Source organism: Canis lupus, chromosome 11, assembly GCF_011100685.1.
Source record: "Canis lupus familiaris isolate Mischka breed German Shepherd chromosome 11, alternate assembly UU_Cfam_GSD_1.0, whole genome shotgun sequence".
In the NCBI taxonomy this organism is placed as follows: domain Eukaryota; kingdom Metazoa; phylum Chordata; class Mammalia; order Carnivora; family Canidae; genus Canis; species Canis lupus.
Genome location: NC_049232.1, coordinates 24936717 through 24957151, shown reverse-complemented (window position 1 = coordinate 24957151; position 20435 = coordinate 24936717). Strand labels below are relative to the sequence as shown.

Sequence of the window (20435 nt, the reverse complement as noted above, 5' to 3'; positions counted from 1 at the left end):
GCATGAAATATTGATGCACAGAGGGCTCGTCCTCCTGCAGGGGAGAGGGGCCTCTGGATAATTGGTTTTTCTACATGGCAACTGAGATTGCTTGGCAGTACTGTTACCATTCCCCTCACCATATCACGCCCTATCTATTAATGGAGTCTTGTTTTCCAAATCCTCATTATCCTGCCATCACGAGGCATCACAATGAATGGAAGGGCACAGCAAACTATCAGTGGTTTCACATAAATCAGCTTGCAGGATTGGGTACTTTCTATGGGCTACGTTAGAGAGCCAGTCTGACCATGTTTTTGGAAGTTGGTGCAATGCTAGTTTGTTTTTTCTTACCCATTTGGAAAATTTAGAAACATCATGGATCAATGTTGAGGGCTAGGGATGCATTCTGTGGTGGGAAGGGTTTGAGTGCTTCACCACTAAATTCCTTGCAAAAGCTTTTTTTTTTTTTAAGAAGTGAAGTATGAGAACTTACAATTCGAAGGCCAGATGCTCAGGCCACTTGCTGGCCAGGCAGGCAGATTGTCCACGGTGAGTTAATATGTGAGGCACGCACAGTGCCCCAGAACAGCTGCTCGGGTACTCCTAATGGATTTTTAAGTTGCGGTAACCTTTATAATTGGAGGCACACAGATAACATGTGTTTACTAGCAAGGTACGGCGGTTGTCATGTTGTCCTTTCACGTATGAATGGCACTTCAGACTCTAGCATGAGTTTCCCTTTGTTGGAATTGTTAGCCAATGAGTTTAGCAGGCAAGGGAGTGCTGGTGAATGCCTACTATGTGCCAGCATGGGATTTTTCTCTCTCGTCTTCATTTTCTTACTTTGTGTCATTTTTAAGTTTTTATGATGGTGGTTTTGATCCTAGAGTAAGTTGAAGCTGTCTTAACCCAGATCTCTGTCTGTGGCTTAAAACTGATGAGTAGAAGGTCCTTTATTCAGCATGCATTGACCGAGCACCCACTAGGAGCTAGACTTTGAGCCTTCACATCATGTAGCACAGAGTGTCACCCACCCTTCCGCGTGGTGGTCGCAAGGACGTTTCTTCCCAGTTCTGTTCAGCAAGCTTTTCTAGAGTGGCTGGTCTGTCGCAGGCCCAGTGGGAGTTACAGGAAGCAGAGGAACAAGGAAGATCCATTCTCTGCCCTGGAGGAGCTCACGGTCAAGGAGAAAGAGAAGTCAAAATGGTAGATCAATGGCCGTGTGCTGTGTCAGGCTTGTGGAATTGAATGTAAGCCCCATGTGAGGCTGCCCAGAGACAAGAAGGAATTCAGACATGGGCTAGTCCAGGGAAGGAGCAGAGCGTGGGAGCACTGCTGGCTGGTATGCAGATGTTGGGGCCCATGAGGTCTGAGGAAGATTGAGGCCTGCTCCTCTCTGAGTTCCATTGTGGGTTTTCCCTGCTTACTCCAGGGGATGCCCCCATCCCATGGGTCCCTAGAACACAGGCAGTAACATGCCTGCTATGCAGACAGTCTCATGCCTGGGTTCACTGCGCACATGGCGGTCAGTGCTAGAGTCCATGGTGGGGGGGTGCGGGTAGGAAGGGCCTTGTGGCCACACACACGAGAACCCAACTGGAGCTTTCTCCTTTGCGCACTTAGGGGATATGAACAGGCTCTCTGAAGTTTAGTTTTTTTTTTTCTTTTCTTTCTTCCTTTTTAAAAATATTTTATTCATTCATGAGAAACACAGAGAAGCAGAGACACAAGCAGAGGGAGAAGCAGGCTCTGGGAACTCGATGAAGGACTCGATCCCAGGACCCCAGGATCATGACCTGATCCAAAGGCAGACACTCAACCACTGAGCCACCCAGGTGCCCCCAGAACTTTAGTTTCCTTAGTTTCAAAATGCTAATGGTAATAGCACCAGTAGTAGTCAGCTTGGGCTTCCCTAATAAACTCTACCAGGGGCCAGGGGGCTTAGACAACAGAAATTGATTTGACCTCAGTTCTGGAGGCCAGAAGTCAGAGACCAGGATGCCAGCCGTGGTTGGTCCTCTTCATGCCTTGCAGATGCCGCTTTCTCACCCTGTCTTCACGTGGTCTTGCTTCCATGCACACAGAGAGCAAGCAAGTAAGCACTTTCTCTAGTGTTTCTTCTTAAAAGGGTACTAACCTCACTGGGAGGTCCCCACTCTCCTAGCCTCTTGTAACACTACCTCCCAAAGACCTGATCTCCAAACACCATCATACTGTGTTAGGGTTTCAACATATGAATTTGGAGGGGAACACAATTCAGTCCATAGCAACACCTCCTTTATTTGGTTGCTGGTAGCTAATGTTTGCAGAGAATATAGTCCAACACATGGCACGTGGTAAGTCTTCTTTAAATGTGAACTTCTGGAGTTGTACGGGTACATCTCTTTTTCTATAAACTCATGAGCTCCTCGAAGCCAGGGCTGTATTGTATGTATGGCTGCCTCTCTTAAGTGATTGGTATAAGGGGGAAACCAGCGAAAGGAGAGAGAGAACAAGAGCTTGGATTTGGAACAGTAGATTTGAATCTTGGCTGGGCCATGTCCTAAGCTGTGTGCCCCAGGGAGATAATTGAACTTCTCTGAGCTTTACTTTTTTGTGATTAATGAGATGGGAGAAGTAACTCTTACTTCCCAGATTTCTGGTGAGGTTTAAAAAAGACAACTCGTTTGAAAGCACTTACAGTTTCAGAAGTATAGTGGATATTCTCTAAACGTTGGCTGAATGAGATTCTCAAGCATTTATCCACAAAGTGTTCAGAGACTCAGCAGATTTGGTCAGCTTCTTGTCTTCAGTCCTGTGTTGTCCTGACTCTGCTGCTCTGTGTGTGGACCTTCCAACCACAGTGGTTATGTGGCGAGGTGGATAGCCATTTGATGGGATTCTTGGCAGAACTAAAAAAAACCCAAAAAACTCAAACTTAATCTGGTAGAGAACTAATGACTTGGATCCAATATTCACATAGAAAAATGGGTTATTTTAGATGTTCTTAGTCCCATTAACAAAATTTAATCTAGTGGTGAAAATTTATGGGGCAGCAAGCAATCTGTTTTGCCTGATGGTATTCAAAAGTGCAAATGAATACTTCATATAACCTCCCTGCTTTTCAGGGTTTAACAGCATACGAACATTTACATTTCAAACAAGGTGGTCCTCCTGCCAGGGTGGCTTTTTATGTTCTGTGTGAACTGCATGAGTTCGAAATATATGGCCTGCTGACAGTTTAAATTTTCCGAGAAGCCACATTGAACAGAAAGAAATATAATATATATTAATGAAAGTAGTTGATTGTTTGCTATATGACCTTATGAATGAACTGCAGGCATGCCACTTGGGCTGTGGTAGAGGAACAGGAAGTTGAGAGTCACATGGTAGCCATGCTGACTGGCAGGTCTTAGCTCTGAAAGCTTAGGAAGTCTTGATACCCTCCAGCCTAGTCCTTAAGATCTTAGGTCTCAGTGGCTGAGTTCCTCTAGCCCTATGACCTTGGACTAGGTACTTTGCATCATTGAACCCTGGTATCTGCATCTATAAATCGGGGTAATGATACCTACATCCCAGGGTTGTTAGGATTTAATGAGATGATGTGTCTAAGTGCACAATGCAGTATCCTGCACACAAACCCATGCCCAGGAAATATTGGCTGTTAGGATTAGCACTACTATTGCATTACCTAGGAACACATTCCTAGGTAATGAGGAGGTAATGCAATGCGTAGTGACCTATGAAAGGTTTAGAGCCTGAAGCAAAATGTTGCATCATCCTTTTTAAAGGTACTTAGGAAGTTTGCCTTCTTATATAGCTCTTTGAGCCCTGGAGGAGATATTAGGGGACTCGGCTTACTTTTGCTTTGGTCTTAGGTTTGGTCTTAGGTTTTCTCTCCCTTTTCCTGGTGGCTAAGCCTGCCACTCTTGCAATGTATTACCAGAGGTGAAGTCACAGGCACTTTGTCTCTCCCATTCATTGGTGTATTTCCAGCACCTGAACCAATGCCTGGCGTATAGTAGGTCCTAAATGCATATCTGTTGTGGAAGAAATCCCTTGCCTTCAAGTCTCTAGAATGTGCATCTGATTTCTTCATGGATCAGAAAGGTATCTCCCTCCCTCCCATCTCTCTTAGTGAATTTCAAGGCCAGTGGTGCATTTGGAGCCGTATCCCCTTTCCTCCTTTCCATTGGACCAGTGTGTTGGAGCAGATGGATTTCTGGGCTGAGAACATGAGACTGGGGTTCTCATTTCGGCTCTGCAGCTGGCTTGCCCAGGGGCGTTGGACAAGTTGGGTCTCCTCTCTGGACTTCATTTCCTCTACAATATCATGAGGAAATTGGTTTATATGCTTTCTGGAACACCTCCCAATGTTGCCATGGCATAGATGTGCTCTCTGGAGGTTCTCTAGGAGCACAACCTCCGTTCCTGCTTCCTTATTCTTAGGCCTCCAATTCTAGCTAGGCTCACTTCTCATCCTTCATGTAGAAATGAACACACTTTATATATCTAAGTTAGGGTATCTGTACCTTGGAACTATTGACATTTCAGACCAGATAATTCTCTGTTGTGAGGGGCTGTCCTGTGTATTGTAAAATGTTTGACACCATTTCTGACCTCTACCTACTAAAAGCCAATAGTATCATTGCCCCCACCCCTGCTCACCAGTTGTAAGAAGTGCATTTTCTCCAGACATTGCCACATGTCTCCTGAAAAGGGGTGTGTGTGTGCAGATCACCCCTGATCTAAACATAAAAAATTGTTCCTTAGCATTACTTTAGATGACACTGTAAGCAGACAGTAGGTTTTCTTAGGAGACGAAAGCAAGTGGGAATAGTATATTGATCAGAGGTTTCTTTTTCCCTAGGGATAGGAGAAAGAAAAAGAAAACCACTACCTTATCAGCTTGAAAGTGAAAATACAAAGCTAGCCCAAATATTGCACTGGAGACCTGGATTCACACTGAGATAATACCATGTATAATATACCACCAAAGATGCAAATAGGGAATGACAACTCTTAGATCTTACTCAGACTGTGACAGCTATTGGATCTTATTCTTACATCATGGAAATTGGGTAGTGGTGGCTCTGAATACTTGATGAAAAAAGATAGGTTTTTAAAATCTTCCATCTTGCTCACATCTTAGATGTAGGCACATCCTAGAGATTCTTGAATACAAAAGCAGTTTGGAGGGGAAGAAAAAAACATTTTCAGTGGTGCCAGGATATTATAAACAATGTGTTTACTATAAACTTGTTGATAATGTTTTGTCAACAGACGTATGATACTGGATGCTCTGAGAGAAGTAAAAATATAAGACACAGCTCACGATTTGGTAGGCAACACAAGGAAAAGGTGGTAGAAATAGAAATCATAACTAAATTTGTAGATGAAAGCAATAATACTTCTACAGCATAAGTATTAATTGCCATTGGAACCCAAAGAAATATAAGTATGAGCTCAGGCTGACAGGATAGGAGGTCAGCCTTACTTGGAGAGGGAGTTTTGAGGCTCCAGAAGAACACGGGACACTGTGATGCCCTTTGTCTCAAGCATCTGGAGGTTGCTTATGATCCTAATTAGCTGCATTTGGAAATTGGTGAGACAGCATACACTTGACATCAAGTGTCAACTCTGTGGTACTTATTCCAGTGGCTTGGACTCTTCAATACAGAGGTGATCCCATTTGTAAAACCTTTTTTCTCCCCTCATGTAATTCCTAAGGTTGATGTCCTTGGAGGTATCTTCCCAACTCAAAACTACCCATTCTCTAGAAACATTTATCTCTACTCAAAAAAGGAGAAAGTCCTATGGGTATTCTCCTGGTAGCCATGTTTGCTTTCTGAGATGAGAATTTTTACCTCAGGCCCTAGCTGATTGGGTCCAGATGGACACTTGATTCCAGTTGGATCTGATTCTGGGCTGAGAATTTGATCGTAGGACTAAGAGGCACACCAGTCTTTTCATGTGCCTGGAACTCTGCCTATTAATCTGGGAGGTGATAGAGCTACCTTTTCCTCAGGAAGCATGGAGATGCCATAATAAGGTGGTGATTTGCCTCCTCTGACTGAGACCCTGGGGGTACTGGTCACTGATGCCCCTAGACCAGGTTATCCCCTAGCCATCCTGAGAAGGATGAGGTTTGCTTGGGAGTCTTCTCAGAGCCCAAGCTATCCTCTTTCCATTGGCTCTTCCTCATCACAAGGCCCCAAGACTCCTACCCTTCTATGGCACAGCCGACATCCCCTCACCACTGACCTTCACAGGAGTGTTCTGTGTAAATCTCAATACCCACATTTCAGGGCTATGCACAACATTCATGTCCAGGGAGCAGCTTTCTGCAGGCTGTGATGTTGACAATGGTCCCTTGACACCAGTTACTCAGAGCCTTCAGAACAGTGATGGCTCAATGTGTTAATTGGCTTCATTCAGGACTGTTCACTGCCTTCAAGGTTTCCAACCACAGACTCCTGTGATGTTTTCTAGATGCCATGAATTCACTTAAGAGTAATCTGGCAAGAGAACCTGACTCACATACTATGGACAGGCTATGCCGAGGTCCCAGAAGCTTTGAGAGCTGGAGTGGAAATCCTGGCTTGGAACTGGGACTAAGAGAGCCCTAGGCAGCTAGGCAGCAGCAGACACAGGCTAATAATGCCTCTCTTCCCTGGAGCCTCCTCTTCACGATGCGGTCTCAGGAAGGTCAGTGGGATTGAATGCACAAGGGTTGGAAGAGGAGGAGGGATCACTGGGCATCGATCCCCCAGGTCTTTTTAGTGGGAAGTGGCATTCTCAACCCACTGTCCTGCCTAGCCTGTGCACAGTGGGGAGAGAGATTCCATGTAGGGAAATGGGGTACTACTAGCAAAGGGACTGAAGGATTCAAGGTAAACATTCACTCTGGATCCTTGACATCACTAAAAGTGCACATAAAAATTTAGATATAGTTTTAGATCCTCTGAAGTTTATCCACAGAACCCTGGTTAACAACCTTTCATACAAAGGAATTTGCTCATTCCTATGATTTCTGACATGAGTACTCAGGAAATGGAATGTCTGTGGGCTAGGATGTTGAGAAGATGTTGGTTGTAGACCAAGTGATGAGCAGAAACCTCTGCAGATTGGGAAGCTGTGTGGGAGACATCCTCCTGTGCCGCTTTGGCATACATGAGGGAGAAAGTCCAGCTCTGGGGAAAATACTAGGCCGGGGGAGGTCCCTTTGTTGTCCCTCCACCATCCCCATCACAGAGACACCTCTGGGATCTGATCACACTAAGATTGATGTTCAGCATAGACAAGACTCAAAGAAAAAAAGCAGAGTAAAGCCTGTTAAGAGGGGGAAATTCTCCAGGGCAGAGGATCGCTAAGTTAATTATGCAGATGTGAAAATTCAAAGGAAGAATAATTAGACAGGCTGTTAAAGCTAAAAAAAAAAAAAAAATAGTTATCATGTTGTTTTGTTTGCCAAACACTGAAATACTGTGGACTGGGAACTGCTTTTAAACTCAAGAAAACTAACCCTTCTGGAACATTCTATTCTAATTGTCTTGAGAGTATTTGCTAAGTGAAAGAAACAGAGAATATGAATGGTGCAGTTATTTATTTATTTTGTGAAGAAAAGATAAATTCTTGGGAGCTCTATGGGTGGTACACATGCCAGTGCCTTCAGGGCCAGGCAGCCAATGAACATGGGGGAGATGGAGTTAGGAAGAGAGGAAGCAAAGCACAGAGCAGAGAGGGATGCAGAAGATGCTGGGGGAAAAGCAGGTATCCATGTAGGAATGTGAGCCCAGGTGTGGCTACATCTTTCAATTAAAATTAAACCAGAAATGTATGCTGGATCTTTGTATGATTTTTTCTTTCCTTTCCTTTCCTTTCTTTCTTTCTTTCTTTCTTTCTTTCTTTCTTTCTTTCTTTCTTTCTTTCTTTCTTTCTTTCTTTCTTTCTTTCTTTTTCTTTCTTTCTTTCTTTCATTCTTTCATTCTTTTTTTTTTTTTTTTTTTTTTTTTTTTTTACTGCTAGCAACTTAAAACTGTAAAAGCCCATCGGCCGGTCAAAGCACACCTGTGGGGTGATTGGGTTATTTTGATCTTAAAATGAGCATGATGGAAACACTTGCCTCATAAGGTTGCCTCTGGATTCCAGGAGATCTAGATGGGGTGGGTACCTGGTGGCTCTCAAGGGCTATCATTGCCAAAGTATAGAGACTGGCTTATTTTATTTAGTACCCACAATGATGACTGCCATGGAGTAGGACTCAGTGAAGGTCTATGCTTAATGAATAGATGAATCATTGGAAATTCATCTACTGTAGAGTCAACCCTGTTCTCTTATGATTTTTTATTATTATTGAAATATAATTGACATGCAATATTATATTAGTTTCAGGGGTACAACAGAGTGATTCGATGATTCTGTACTCCAAGCTCACCATGACAAGTGTAGTCACCCTTTGTCACCGTACAGTGTCTGCAGTAGTATTGGCTGTATTTCTTGTGCTGGACTTTGATCTCTGTAACTTACCTATTTTCATGTCCATGACCTATTGATTTCCATTTTGAAAGCCACAGGGGAGGGGATTGGTTGCTAAGGAGATGTGTTCCCATAAGGAATTGTTCCCTAGGAGATGTCTGTGCCACCTCTTGGTGGGGACAGGATGGGCTGAGATGATATTCATGACCCTGGAAGCGCATGATAAAGGATGCCCTCGGGCAGCCTGGGTGGTTTAGCGGTTTAGCACTGCCTTCCACCCAGGGGGTGATCCTGGAGACCCTGAATCAAATCCCATGTCAGGCTCCCTGCATGGAGCCTGCCTCTCCCTCTGCCTGTGTCTCTGCCTCTCTCTCTCTCTCTCTCTCTCTCTCTCTCTCATGAATAAATAAATAAAATATTTATTAAAAAATAATAATAAAGGATGCCCTCTGAGCACCTCAGACCACATCCAATGGGTCACTACATTTTTGCAGTAACACGTGTGAGTTGTTCAGCCACAGCCCCTCCCTACGTCTCAGGCTGCAGAGGCACTTCTGCTGCCCCATGATTGGACTCCTGAGGTACCCTACTTTGTAGTCCTGGGAATTTCTATCCTATCTCTGAAGCTTTGTCATATTATATCTGTTCAGGCCATTGCCTGAAACAGTAGTGAACTTAGTCTGAAATGTTGGCAACTTGTAATTTAGAAATGAGTTAAAAATCAATGGGCTCCTTCATCAGTCTGTGTTCTCAATCCTGGGTTTGGTGATGGCCTCCAGTGAAGGGAAGTTTTCAGGAGAAAGGGAAGGGTGGAGGGAGGGAGATGCCCCATGGGTCTGCCTTTGTGCTGGTGGCTTTGAATCAGCATCAAGGGCCTCTTGCCCTTGTTGATTGGAGGGGCCCACAAAGAGACCAGACAGAGTTTCTGTTTGTCAGAGGAAGGAATACACACCAGGGAGATTTGTTGCCCGTTTAAAAAACGGTTGGGCATGAAATGGATAGTGTTTGGATTACACAGAAACACATCCCCTCATTAGCTATTTCAGGATCACAAAAGGCCTGATGGCTGCTCTAGTCCCAGCCAGTGGGGTGATCTGAGGCCAACAATCTCTGTTACACATTTGCATAGGGAAGGAGTACTGGCTGACAAGGGGCCCTCCTTTATTTCATTTTTTTCTTCTTTCACCCTGGTGAAAGGAGGAGAAAAAATTTACAGGGTGCTCGGTATATTGGTTTGCAGCAAAACTTCCCTGAGGGGTTGAGGGTGGGACGGAGCCTCCTGGGTCAGTGAAGCTTTGTGCAGATTCCCTGGAGGGCTTACAGTGGAGGGCAGAGCCATGCCAGCAACAGAGGAGGCTAACTGGAGTCTCTGGGGAAATAGATACTGGAGGCAAGATGGTTTCAAGGTTGTATTTTGCCATAAAGATGACCTGGTAGAGAAATCTGGAGAAGAAAAGAGGTTCAGTTTGGACTAGTGGATCTTTAAGGAATGTTTAACGGGAATCACAGGAGAAAGAGTTGAAACTAACATTGACTGAAGACTTGCCAAGATCAATGTTCAGCATCAGGCATACTGCCTCATCAGTGCTCTCAACCATCGTGTAAGAGAGACATAACTACTCCCCTTTATGGCTCAAAGAGGCGGTATAACTCGCCCAGAATCACACAGCATCCAAGCAGCTGAGCTCATGTGTGAAACTGGATCTGGCTAGAGCACAAAGTTCATGTTTCTTTAATTTTACCATATAATTCATATCATGTATATTGGTCATTGGCTCTTATGAGCAAAGATGGTGTCCAGAAAGCCCTAAATCTCGGTTCTCTCTGGCCTATTCATCTTTAAATGTGTCTTTTTTTTTTAATTTATTTATGATAGTCACACAGAGAGAGAGAGAGGGACAGAGACATAGGTAGAGGGAGAAGCAGGCTCCGCGCACTGGGAGCCCGATGTGGGATTTGATCCCGAGTCTCCAGGATCGCGCCCCGGGCCAAAGGCAGGCGCTAAACCGCTGCACCACCCAGGGATCCCCCTATTCATCTTTAGCTTTGGAACCTGAGTGATGACTTCTCAAGACCCCAGTGTCGAAGTAGAGCCCTGGGCCTGTTTGGGCAAGGCCATAGTGAAAGTGAGTCCAGGTCTGGAGTGAGGCCAGCAGGTGGTTGCCTATGCACCTCTGTTAGGTCTCAACGTGTCTCATATCTTAGGACTCACTGCTCTCAGGATATGTAGCTGAGACTTGGTCTTTCTTAAGTTAAGTCCTGGTCCTATTCTAGCTGTATGTCCTTGAAAAAAAAAGCCATATGACCTCTCAAGACCTGTCTCTTTATCCAGCACTCCAGGATCTCTTGCTACCTTGGGGCCTTTACAGTCCTTTTTCTGTAATGTTCCTCACCTGATCCTCTAAAGTCTGGTTCCTTCTTGTCAGATCATGATTTAATGTCACCTCCTCTGAGAGGTCTTGCCTGATTACTTAATCCAGTGTGGCTACTCAGGAGCTCTCTATTGCATCACTCTTTTAAAATGACCTGCTTAGCATTTCTAAGTATCCATTGTTTCCACCTCTTCTCTCTTCCTTCTTTTTCTTGCTATTCCTTCTCTTTCCCCTTCCCTCCCTTCCTTTACTATTATCCCTCTACTAAAATGTTGGTTCCTTTAAGAGCAAGGACTTGTGTCTTACCCATCTCTGAATAATCAGCTTGACACATAAAAGTCATTTCATAAATGTCTACTGAATTGAGGGGTTAAAGTCTTCCCTATGTTAAATATAAACTTGTGGGTCTTGAGGCAATGTCCAAGGGCTCTTCTGGTTCTGGATCTTTGTGACCTAGAAATTCCAGCCTATAATATTCATCCAAAGATACTCTTCATAGATAGTTTATTCAGCATTAACTGAGCATGTTCCTTATAGCAGACACATGCCAGGGAACTTGGGGTTCCAAAATGATGAGCCAGACTTCATTCTTAGCTTCACAGAGCAAGAGAGAGTTGTGAGTAGGTCCATGGGCTGGGGGCCATTCATGCATGTGCTCAATTTTTATTAAGCCCTATGATATTCCAGATGCCACTTAGGTGAGGGGCATGCAGTAGTCTGGATAGACACTCACTCTGGTCTCCTGAAGCTTCTACTGGATTACAACAGACTTAGAGTCACAGCTCATCTTTGTTATATACTAGTTATATAAAACTAACTTCGGTTAGTTTTAAATTTCTTTCTTATCTGTCAAGTGGAGGTAATATTGGTCTCATAAGGCAGTTACGATACTGGAATGGTTCATGGGGCACCTGGGTGGCTCAGTCAGTTAAGTGTCTGCCTTCAGCTCAGGGCATGATCCCAGGATCCTGAGAGCAAGCCTCAAGTTGGGCTCCCTGCTCAACAGGGAGCCTGCTTCTTCCTCTCCCTCTGCCTCTTCCCCTCACTTGTGCTTGCTCTCTTTCTCTCTCTCTCAAATAAATAAAATCTTAAAAAATATAAAAGAGTGGAATGGTTCATTGTATTGGATACAAAGTCTGGGCTCTGAGTGCATAAAAGCAAAAGAAGAGTTGGTGAGTTGTCCAGTGTAACTGAAGGTGGGGTAAACCTTGGAGGATGAGGAGGATACAGACTGAGAATATGAGCCAACTTCTGGAAGGGAAGTTTGAAGACAGATTATGGAAGACAAAGTCATGAAGCTCTTATTTTACTGAGTTATAACTGACATACAATATTATATTTCAGAATTCAGTATTTTTAGACATTATGAAATGATCACCTCATAGATCTAGTTACCATTTGTCACTACACAAAGTTATTATAGAATTATTGACTACATTCCCTATGCTATACTTTTCATCCTCACAACTTGTTTTATAAATGGAGATTAGTACTCTTCTTAGTTCCCTTCCTATTTTGCTTCTCCTCTCATCTTTCTCCCCTCTGACAACCACCAGTTTGTCCTGTGTATTTATGAGCCTGTTTCTGGTTTGTTCATTTGTTTTGCTTTTTAGATCTCATATATAAGTAAAAAAAATCATGTGGTTGTTGTCTTTTTCTGATTTAATTCACTTAGCCTATACTGTCTGGGCCTATCCATGTTGATGCTAATGGCAAGATTTAATTCCTTTCTGTGGCTGAGTAATATTCCACTGTGTGTGTGTGTGTGTGTGTGTGTGTGTGTGTGTGTGTGTGTACACCATCTCTTCTTTACCCACGCATCCATAGATGACCACTTAAATTGTTTCCATATTTAGGACCTTGGAGATAATGCTGCAATGAACATAGGGTTGAGTATATCTTTTTAAATTATTTTTTTATTTTGTTTTGATAATTATCCAGAAGTGGAATTGATGGTTCATATAATAGTTCTATTTTTAATTTTTTGAGGAACCGCCATACTGTTTTCCACAGTGAGTGTACCAGTTCATATTACTACCAACAGTACGTGATGGTTTCCTTTTCTCCACTTCCTTGCCAACACTTGTTTGTTTTGATAGTAGCCATTGTGACAGATGTAAGGTAATATCTCATTGTAGTTTTGATTTGCATTTCCCTGAGCCTCTTTTCATATGCTTCTTGGCCATCTCTATATCATCTTCAGAAAAATGTCTATTCAGGTCCTCTGCCTAATTTTTCATGAATTGTATGGTTGTTTTTGTTATTGAGTGATATGAGTTCTTCATATATTTTAGATATCAAGTCCTTATTGGATATAGCATTTGCAAGTGTCTTGTCCCATTTTGTAGGTTGCCTTTAACGGTGTCATCTCAAATTCAGGCAACCTATTGAATGGGAGATAAAATTCTTTTAAAAATATATATAAAATTTAGAATCCATAAATTTAACAAAAACATCATTTTCACTCCTTTAATGAAAGAAACATTGCAACCATTAGAGTATCCAAAGATGATTATCTCCCTGCTCTGTTTTACCTGCTAGGTACTCAGTATTTATTGCTGAAGAATGAAAATGAAAGATTTTACTCCTTGTGTGTATTCCATATTTATTTTAGGAAACCTCATAGGTCCTTTCTCATTATTTATTGTTGGATCTGTCTTCTATGTGCAGTTAAGACCTGATTTATATTTTATATTAGCAGTATAGGCTTTATCTTAGAGTAATGTAAGGGAGGTAATTGGACATCAAGGGGCACATGGGTGAAGAGAAAAGTAGAAAAGAGAGCTGGCTGTGGGCAAGGTTGGAACTGTGAATTGCTTGGCTGATTTGGATGTACATGGAAAAGTATTTTAGCAATGATTCTATAAGGTGGGACACACAAAACAAAGGAACAAGAATACATGAGACTTAAATGATACAGATTTACTGAATCCTACAGTGGGAGATACAACCATTCTTCTCTCAGTTTGAAGTAATTTCTAATAGCTTAGAAGGTGCCCAAAGAAACCTCTGTTCCAATCAGCACTAACTTTGTCATGACTGCTTCAATGTTATCAGTTAAGGAATGGAATTTAATAGCCTTGGGAACCATCCTAAGGAAGCAGAAATGAATCTGCCCTAATTGGAGAAAGAAAGGACTTGGAAATGAGTAGTCTCCAATTACCTGTTTATAAATCTGGGGCCAAGTGTTTCTAAAAAATTAACAGTGGGAGGGATGAAAGTAATAAAAGCTTTAACTTTGATATTCATACCTAGGGAACGACAAATGCTTTGTAACTCATTTGTAAACCTCACCCAATATTTGACACATTGAATGCTCTCAGAAAAGCTTTGGATTATACAGGGTCAATTCTCTGAAAAATCTTGGGGACTTTTACCAGTGGGACTGAGATTCCTGGGAACAGATGGCATGGGGAGTCTGTTCCAGGGGGTGTGGGATGCAGTTTTGATTAACTAGCTTCAAATGGTCCTGGAAGAATGAACAATTTGCTTGAGAAAGTTCTTTGTATGTACTTTTAGTGCTATTGATTTTCCATCCTAGATATCAGTACCCTGGAGAGCTCTCCACTTCATTCTTAAGACCCTTTAAAGTTGGTAAACACTTTCAACACTTCTGAGACTTTTCTACCAGAGAGCCTCTAAGGGCAAGCTAGAACAAACATCTATCTTGAGATTCAGGGGACAGAATCTACTACAAGCACATACATTTTTGGAGTCTCTTTATACAAATTTATATTAATTTTGTATTCTAAAGTAGACCAGTGATTGCCTTATTATTTTAGAAAAGTTTTAAATTATTTACCACCTAGTAAAATAGATGCTACAGGGATATTCACTATAGATTTGCATTCTCCCTCACCCACTATAGTCTGAGAAGTAAGAACTAGGTTAGATTTTGGAAAAGAGGAAAAAGAGACCTGCCTGTGGTAGATACCTCTGTTATGGGACTATTTTGCTTTCTCGTACTGATTTTTGGACTTGATACAGAGGTGGCCAGTGAATGAACATTATGTCACCTCACTAGAGCTCTGGATTGAGGTTCTACTTCTCAGAATGCCACATTATGGAAGCAACTGCCTCATCTGAGGCTCTTAGAGGGCATTTGAACATCCATCCCTTTGTCTAATTTGGGTCAAGATTTCCCTGCAGACTTTATTGTTCTGGTTTCAGTTAACACCTATTCCTGCTAAGCTTTATAAGACAGGGTCGAAGCAGTCAGATGGACAGCCTCTGGCTAAGGATCAGAAAGCACAAGCCTTGTGCACAAAGCCTGCCTTGCTAAACCCTGCTGTCCGTTTGTACCCAGCATACCCCATGTTACCAAGTTCCTTGGACTCGGGCCCTTGTCTGCTTGGATCAACAATGTTTGCCAGATTCTTTCTCCTTAATCAGTGTCCACCCCCCACCCCCAGCATTTTATCAGTGGTGGTTGAATGTAGGCCTTAGGATACCTTAAGATTCAAATTCCATGACTCTCCACTAGAGACTTTTCAAAGCCCAAAATACCTTCTCTCAAAACAAAGACTATGACCTTGTGGGTTTGTTGACAAGGCTTTGTTGTTAGTTCTTAGTGCATGTAATTTAGAGCAAAAAAAAAAGGGTTTCATTCTTCATTCCCAGATCTTATAATCTTTGAGATGAAACAGAGTAGAACACAGTTCTGCTAGAGATACATGAACTCCTTAGTTGTCATATGGTAGATCTGGCAGTGGTAGATCTGGCTAATCAGCAAAAGTTTTCTAGATAAAGTAGACCCTGAGCATGATGCTCAAAGAGAAACATTCAAGTTTGTCCTTGTACAGATGAATCTCTCATTTGAAATTGGAAGGGCTGAACAGCACTGTAGCGCCAGGATATTTTTTAAATTAAATTAAGTTTAATTTAATTTAACTTTATTTATTTATTTTTCATCATGATAAGTGTACTCTTTAATCCCCATTACTGATTTCAACCATCCTGCCTCCTACTTCCCCTCTGGTAACATCAACTTGTTCTCTATAGTTAAGAATAAATTTCTTAGTTTCTCTCTCTCTCTCTTATTTTTTCTTTGTTCCTTTGTTTTGTTTCTTAAATACCACATATGAATGAGATCATATGCTATTTGTCTTTCTCTGGCCTCTGCTGTCTCCTCTCTAGCTTCATCCAGTTGTTGCAAATGGCAGTGCTTTATTCTTTCTTATGGCTGAGTGATGTTTCATTGTATGTGTATACCACATCTTCTTTATCCATTCATCTATCAATGAGTACTTGGGCTGCTTCCATAGTTTGGCTATTAATATTGCCGCAATAAATATAGGGCTGCATGTATCCCTTTGAATTAGCATTTCTGTATTTTAGGGGTAAATATCCAGTAGTCTGATTACTGGATAATAGAGTAGTTCTATTTTTAATTATTTTAAGGAACCTCCATACTGTTTTCCAGAGCTGCTGCACCAGGTTGCATTCCCACCAATAGTGCTAGAGGGTTCCCTTTTCTCCACATCCTCACCAACACTTGTTTCTTGTTCTTATTTTAGCATCTCATAGTTGTGAGGTGAGATCTCATTGTTTTGATTTTAATTTCCCTGATGATGAGTGATGTTAAGCATCTTTTCATGAGTCTTTTAGCCATCTGGATGTCTTCTCCGGAGAAGTGTCTCTTCATGTCTTCTGCCCATTTATTAACTGCCCCAGTATCTTGAGTCTCTGAAATGTCTAGGGTTCCTTGCTCTTTGTGTATATCCATTTTCTGTGTTTGAAGAGCAAGCTAGATGAGTGGCGAGGATGATAATATGTACCAGGCCCTGTGCTGGGAAATTTTCATGCATTATGTCATCAGATCTTCACAATACCAAAGCGAAGTAGATCTCTTTGTCTGCATTTGAATCCTAAAGAGTGAGTAACTCATTTGGACCACATAGGCAGGAAGTGGCATAGTTGTGCCTCTCCTTTTATACCCCTTACCATTTTGATCCATATCCATGGGTGCTGTTCTTCTGGACACACTAATTTTGGTTTGTTTGTTTGTTTGTTTGTTTGTTTTGAAATTTGTAGAGTTTCTGTATTTCCCCATTCTTCAACTACAAGGACTGCTGAATAGTGACAGAGTCATGTTCATTAGCACAAAGGAATTAATTCTTTGTGAAAAGCTGCATGTTTTATAGGAATTTTAATTGTATTAAAATGAAGTATAGGTACAAAACATAGACTTAATGAGCTACAAGATTCTTTTAATAATACCCTTTTCTTGGAAATATTTGATTTTTATTGTGCTTTTTATGTCCTCTTGTTTTCCTTATGGTATTATGTATTTTCAGTAATTCTGTCTCCTTTGTTCATAAATGTCTGAAGAATAATCTCTGCCAGTTACCATGAAGTAGAACCCAAGTGCCTTTATCACTATAGGTTTTTATTAATTATGGCCATTTTGATGGTTGGGAAGGTTAAGACTTCTCTGTGGATGGTGTCTTATCCCTCCACTGAGAATGGAGGTCATCCTCAGGTCCTATTGTTTGTGCTGCTCATCCCGTCCCATGTTACCACCAGGTGTCCTCCATCTCCTCGTCAGTGATGTGGACCAAAGATAGGCTTCAGAGAATATTTCACAAAAGGAACCACAATGCTCACCTAGTCCATATTGTTTTTCAAGTTAAGTTACCTGGGCATGAGCATCATCTTAAAAAAGAAACTTTGACTTTCATATTCATTATAAAAGTAATATAAGCTTACTCAAATGTCCAACAGTCTGACCTTGCCTTCTGATAGTACAGTGTTTTCTTCAAAGTAAGAAGTTCTTTTTAGAGGATCCTATAGGTGACATGATTTTGGGGGGAGAAGAACAAAGGGATTCAACATGCTGCTGCTTGGTACTGTAGTTGTCGCCTTTATCCCCATCATAAGCTGTTTTCATGAGTTGACCTAGTGGCTCTGAGCATCACTTCTGGTGTGAAACTTCTCTAGTTTAAACTTTTCTAGTTTAAGGGCTGTGTGACCACAGGCAAGTTACTTACCATCTCTGTGTCAGTTTCCTCATTAGTAAAGTAATACTCAACTGATATCTGCATCTGTGTCTTCATTGATTAATTAGAGTAATAATACATTATTCTGTAACTTAGTAGATGTCACTATTGCCATTGTCAGCTCCCTAATTGGATGATGTATTATGTCATAAAATGCTTTCTCTTTCCCTTTGTTTCCACTTAGTTTTCCCACACCCCTCACCTTTATCCACCTTCCCCCCATCCCACTTTTACAGGGAAATTAGTTTTTTGGCAGAAATGTGAAGTGAGGGTCCTGGTCTTTACCATCGCAGACCATCTGGGGAGCAGGGGAAGGTATAGGATGATAGCTTTGGGAAGGCAGGATTGGCTGACCAGGGTTATAGAGTTTTGTGGCTTGTGATTTTATGGAGCATATCTCCACTGCTGCTCTAGTAGCCTTGTCTTAATGCATTCTTTTCTAATGATCAGGACTTGTAAATCAGCATGTTGGACTTAACAGTGGTTGCTTGTAATGTCTTGTTTTGCACATGAGCCAAAAGGCAAAGCCCTTTCTAGCCAGGCACTGGTTGTTCTTCATTTTTACACCTTGGATGCAAATTCCAAATTCTCATAGTCCCGGACACTTGCTCTTGCTCCCAGCAATGGTCGTGACTTCATTGTTGCCCTGCTGCAGGCAAAATTCTCCAAGAAGCAGGAGAGTATTCTTTGCAGGTGATGTTTCTAAACCTGTCAGTGACAGGCAGCAGCAGGGGTGTCGTCCCTGGGGGCATAGGGAGTCTGACTTCATTCACTGGTGATTGCAAGGATAACCCCAGAATGGAGAGGACAGTGGTAAAACTGAAGGTTCTAGTGTGTGAGTGGGTGGAGACTTAGGACTTTGTGGGCAGAGGGACTTCTCAAGGCCAGCAGGATAGCAAAGGGAAAGCGATCTCCTTTATAAGCAGACAGGGGATACCTGGGTGGCTCAGTGGTTGAGCATCTGCCTTTGGCTCAGGGCATGATCCTGGGGTCCTGGGATCGAGTCGCGCATTGGGCTCCCTTGCATGGAGCCTGCTTCTCCCTCTGCCTGTGTCTCTGCCTCTCTCTCTGTCTCTTGTGGATAAATAAATAAAATCTTAAATAAAATAAAATAAAATAAAATAAAATAAAATAAAATAAAATAAAATAAAAAGAAGCAGACAGATCTGGTTTTGAGTACTGGCTTTGCCATTTACTAGTCATGTGGTATTGGGAAATTACTTTGCTATTTTAAATATTTTAACTTGCTTTTTCATTTAATTTGCTATAAACCTGTACCTGTGTTAGTACCTACTGATCTACTTCCTCTTTTATAAGAGCTGGATAGGATTTCATGAAGGGATGTCTTGTAATTAAAGTAACTGTTTCCCTGTAGAGAGTGTTATGGGCTGAATGTTTTATATATTGAAGCCTTAACCTTCAGTGTGGCTGTATTTGGAGGTGGGGCCTCTAAAGAGGTAGTGAAAGTGAAATAAGGTCATCCTGATCCTCTAGGATGGGTATCTTTATAAGAAGAGACATTCCAGAGCTCCCTGGCCTACTCTCTGTGTGCACTGAGGAAAGGCCATATAAGCATATAGTGAGAAGTAGCCCTCCGCAAGCCAGGAGGAGTGCTCTCATAAGACACTGACCGTGGTGGCAACTTGATCTCAGATTTTTCTGCCTCCAGAACTATGAGAGATAAAAGTCACCCAGGCTGGCAGTCTGTTATGGCAGCCCAAGTAGGGTAGAGTAGATAGACATTCTAGCTGTTGATAATTTTCCCTTACCATAGACTGTTAAGATATATATTTTTGCCTAACATATTGACTTGCTGACTAATGGGATATATCTATTTTCTCTCCTTTCCTTTTAATATTAAAATTTACATATATACCAAAAGTTGAGGGAATACTATAATAAACTCCTATATACTCATTCACCTCTACTTAACAATTGTTAGCATTTAGGAACTTGCAGATTCATTGCCCTACTAAAAAGGCTGTTACCAGCTTATACTATCCTGGCCCCTACCACCCTGATGTGGGACTTGATCCTGGATCCTAGGATCATACCCTAAGCCAAAGGCAAACACTTAACCACTGAGCATCCCTGCTTTTAGTTTTAATACAGCGAGATTACTCAGGTGTTTGGTTTGAAGGGGAAAGAAAATATCTCTTTTCAGGAGGGGTACCTTTGGTCAGATGCATCTTTCTATCTTCTGCCTCTTTGTTCTTATCCACCTATGTCCCCACCCACTCCAATTCCCTCATCCTTGGGCATATGTGGTCAGCTGCCTATGCCACTCAACTATCTGTCTGAGTTAGATGCGTGGCCAGTGGACACCTTTGTTCAGCCTCCGATGAGCATGGCCAGTGCCTTTAATGGGAAGACTGAAAATGATGACAGAAGTCTTCCTGACTGCCATTCTTATCTGGTTCCAGCAAAATTCTGTGGGTGGAATCTTCTGTTTTGTATTCTGTGAGGCTCTGTTGTCAGCTAGTAAACAAGCCCCTCCGGAGAGGAGGGGGAAGCAAGATGCGTGCACAGGTTTCCATGGGGACAGACAAGCTGTAATAAGTGTTGGGGATCTTAGCTTGATGAGGTTTTAGCAATTTGGAGTAATTTCTCTGTCATCCATCCATTA

General features: G+C 42.1%; 1 protein-coding gene across 3 annotated transcripts in view; it reads left to right on the top strand.

The window, feature by feature from the left end:
• Positions 1-20435, top strand: part of SPOCK1 (SPARC (osteonectin), cwcv and kazal like domains proteoglycan 1) — a 495339-nt gene that overhangs the window by 310075 nt on the left and 164829 nt on the right. The window contains exon 1 of one of the 3 annotated variants that reach the window (XM_038552241.1): positions 6499-6669. The exons of the other annotated variants lie outside the window; for them this stretch is intronic. Coding sequence (XP_038408169.1) covers positions 6654-6669 — 16 coding nt within the window. The 5' untranslated portion in view covers positions 6499-6653. Of the gene's footprint in view, positions 1-6498; positions 6670-20435 lie in introns of those variants that run through there. 3 annotated transcript variants of the gene reach the window in all.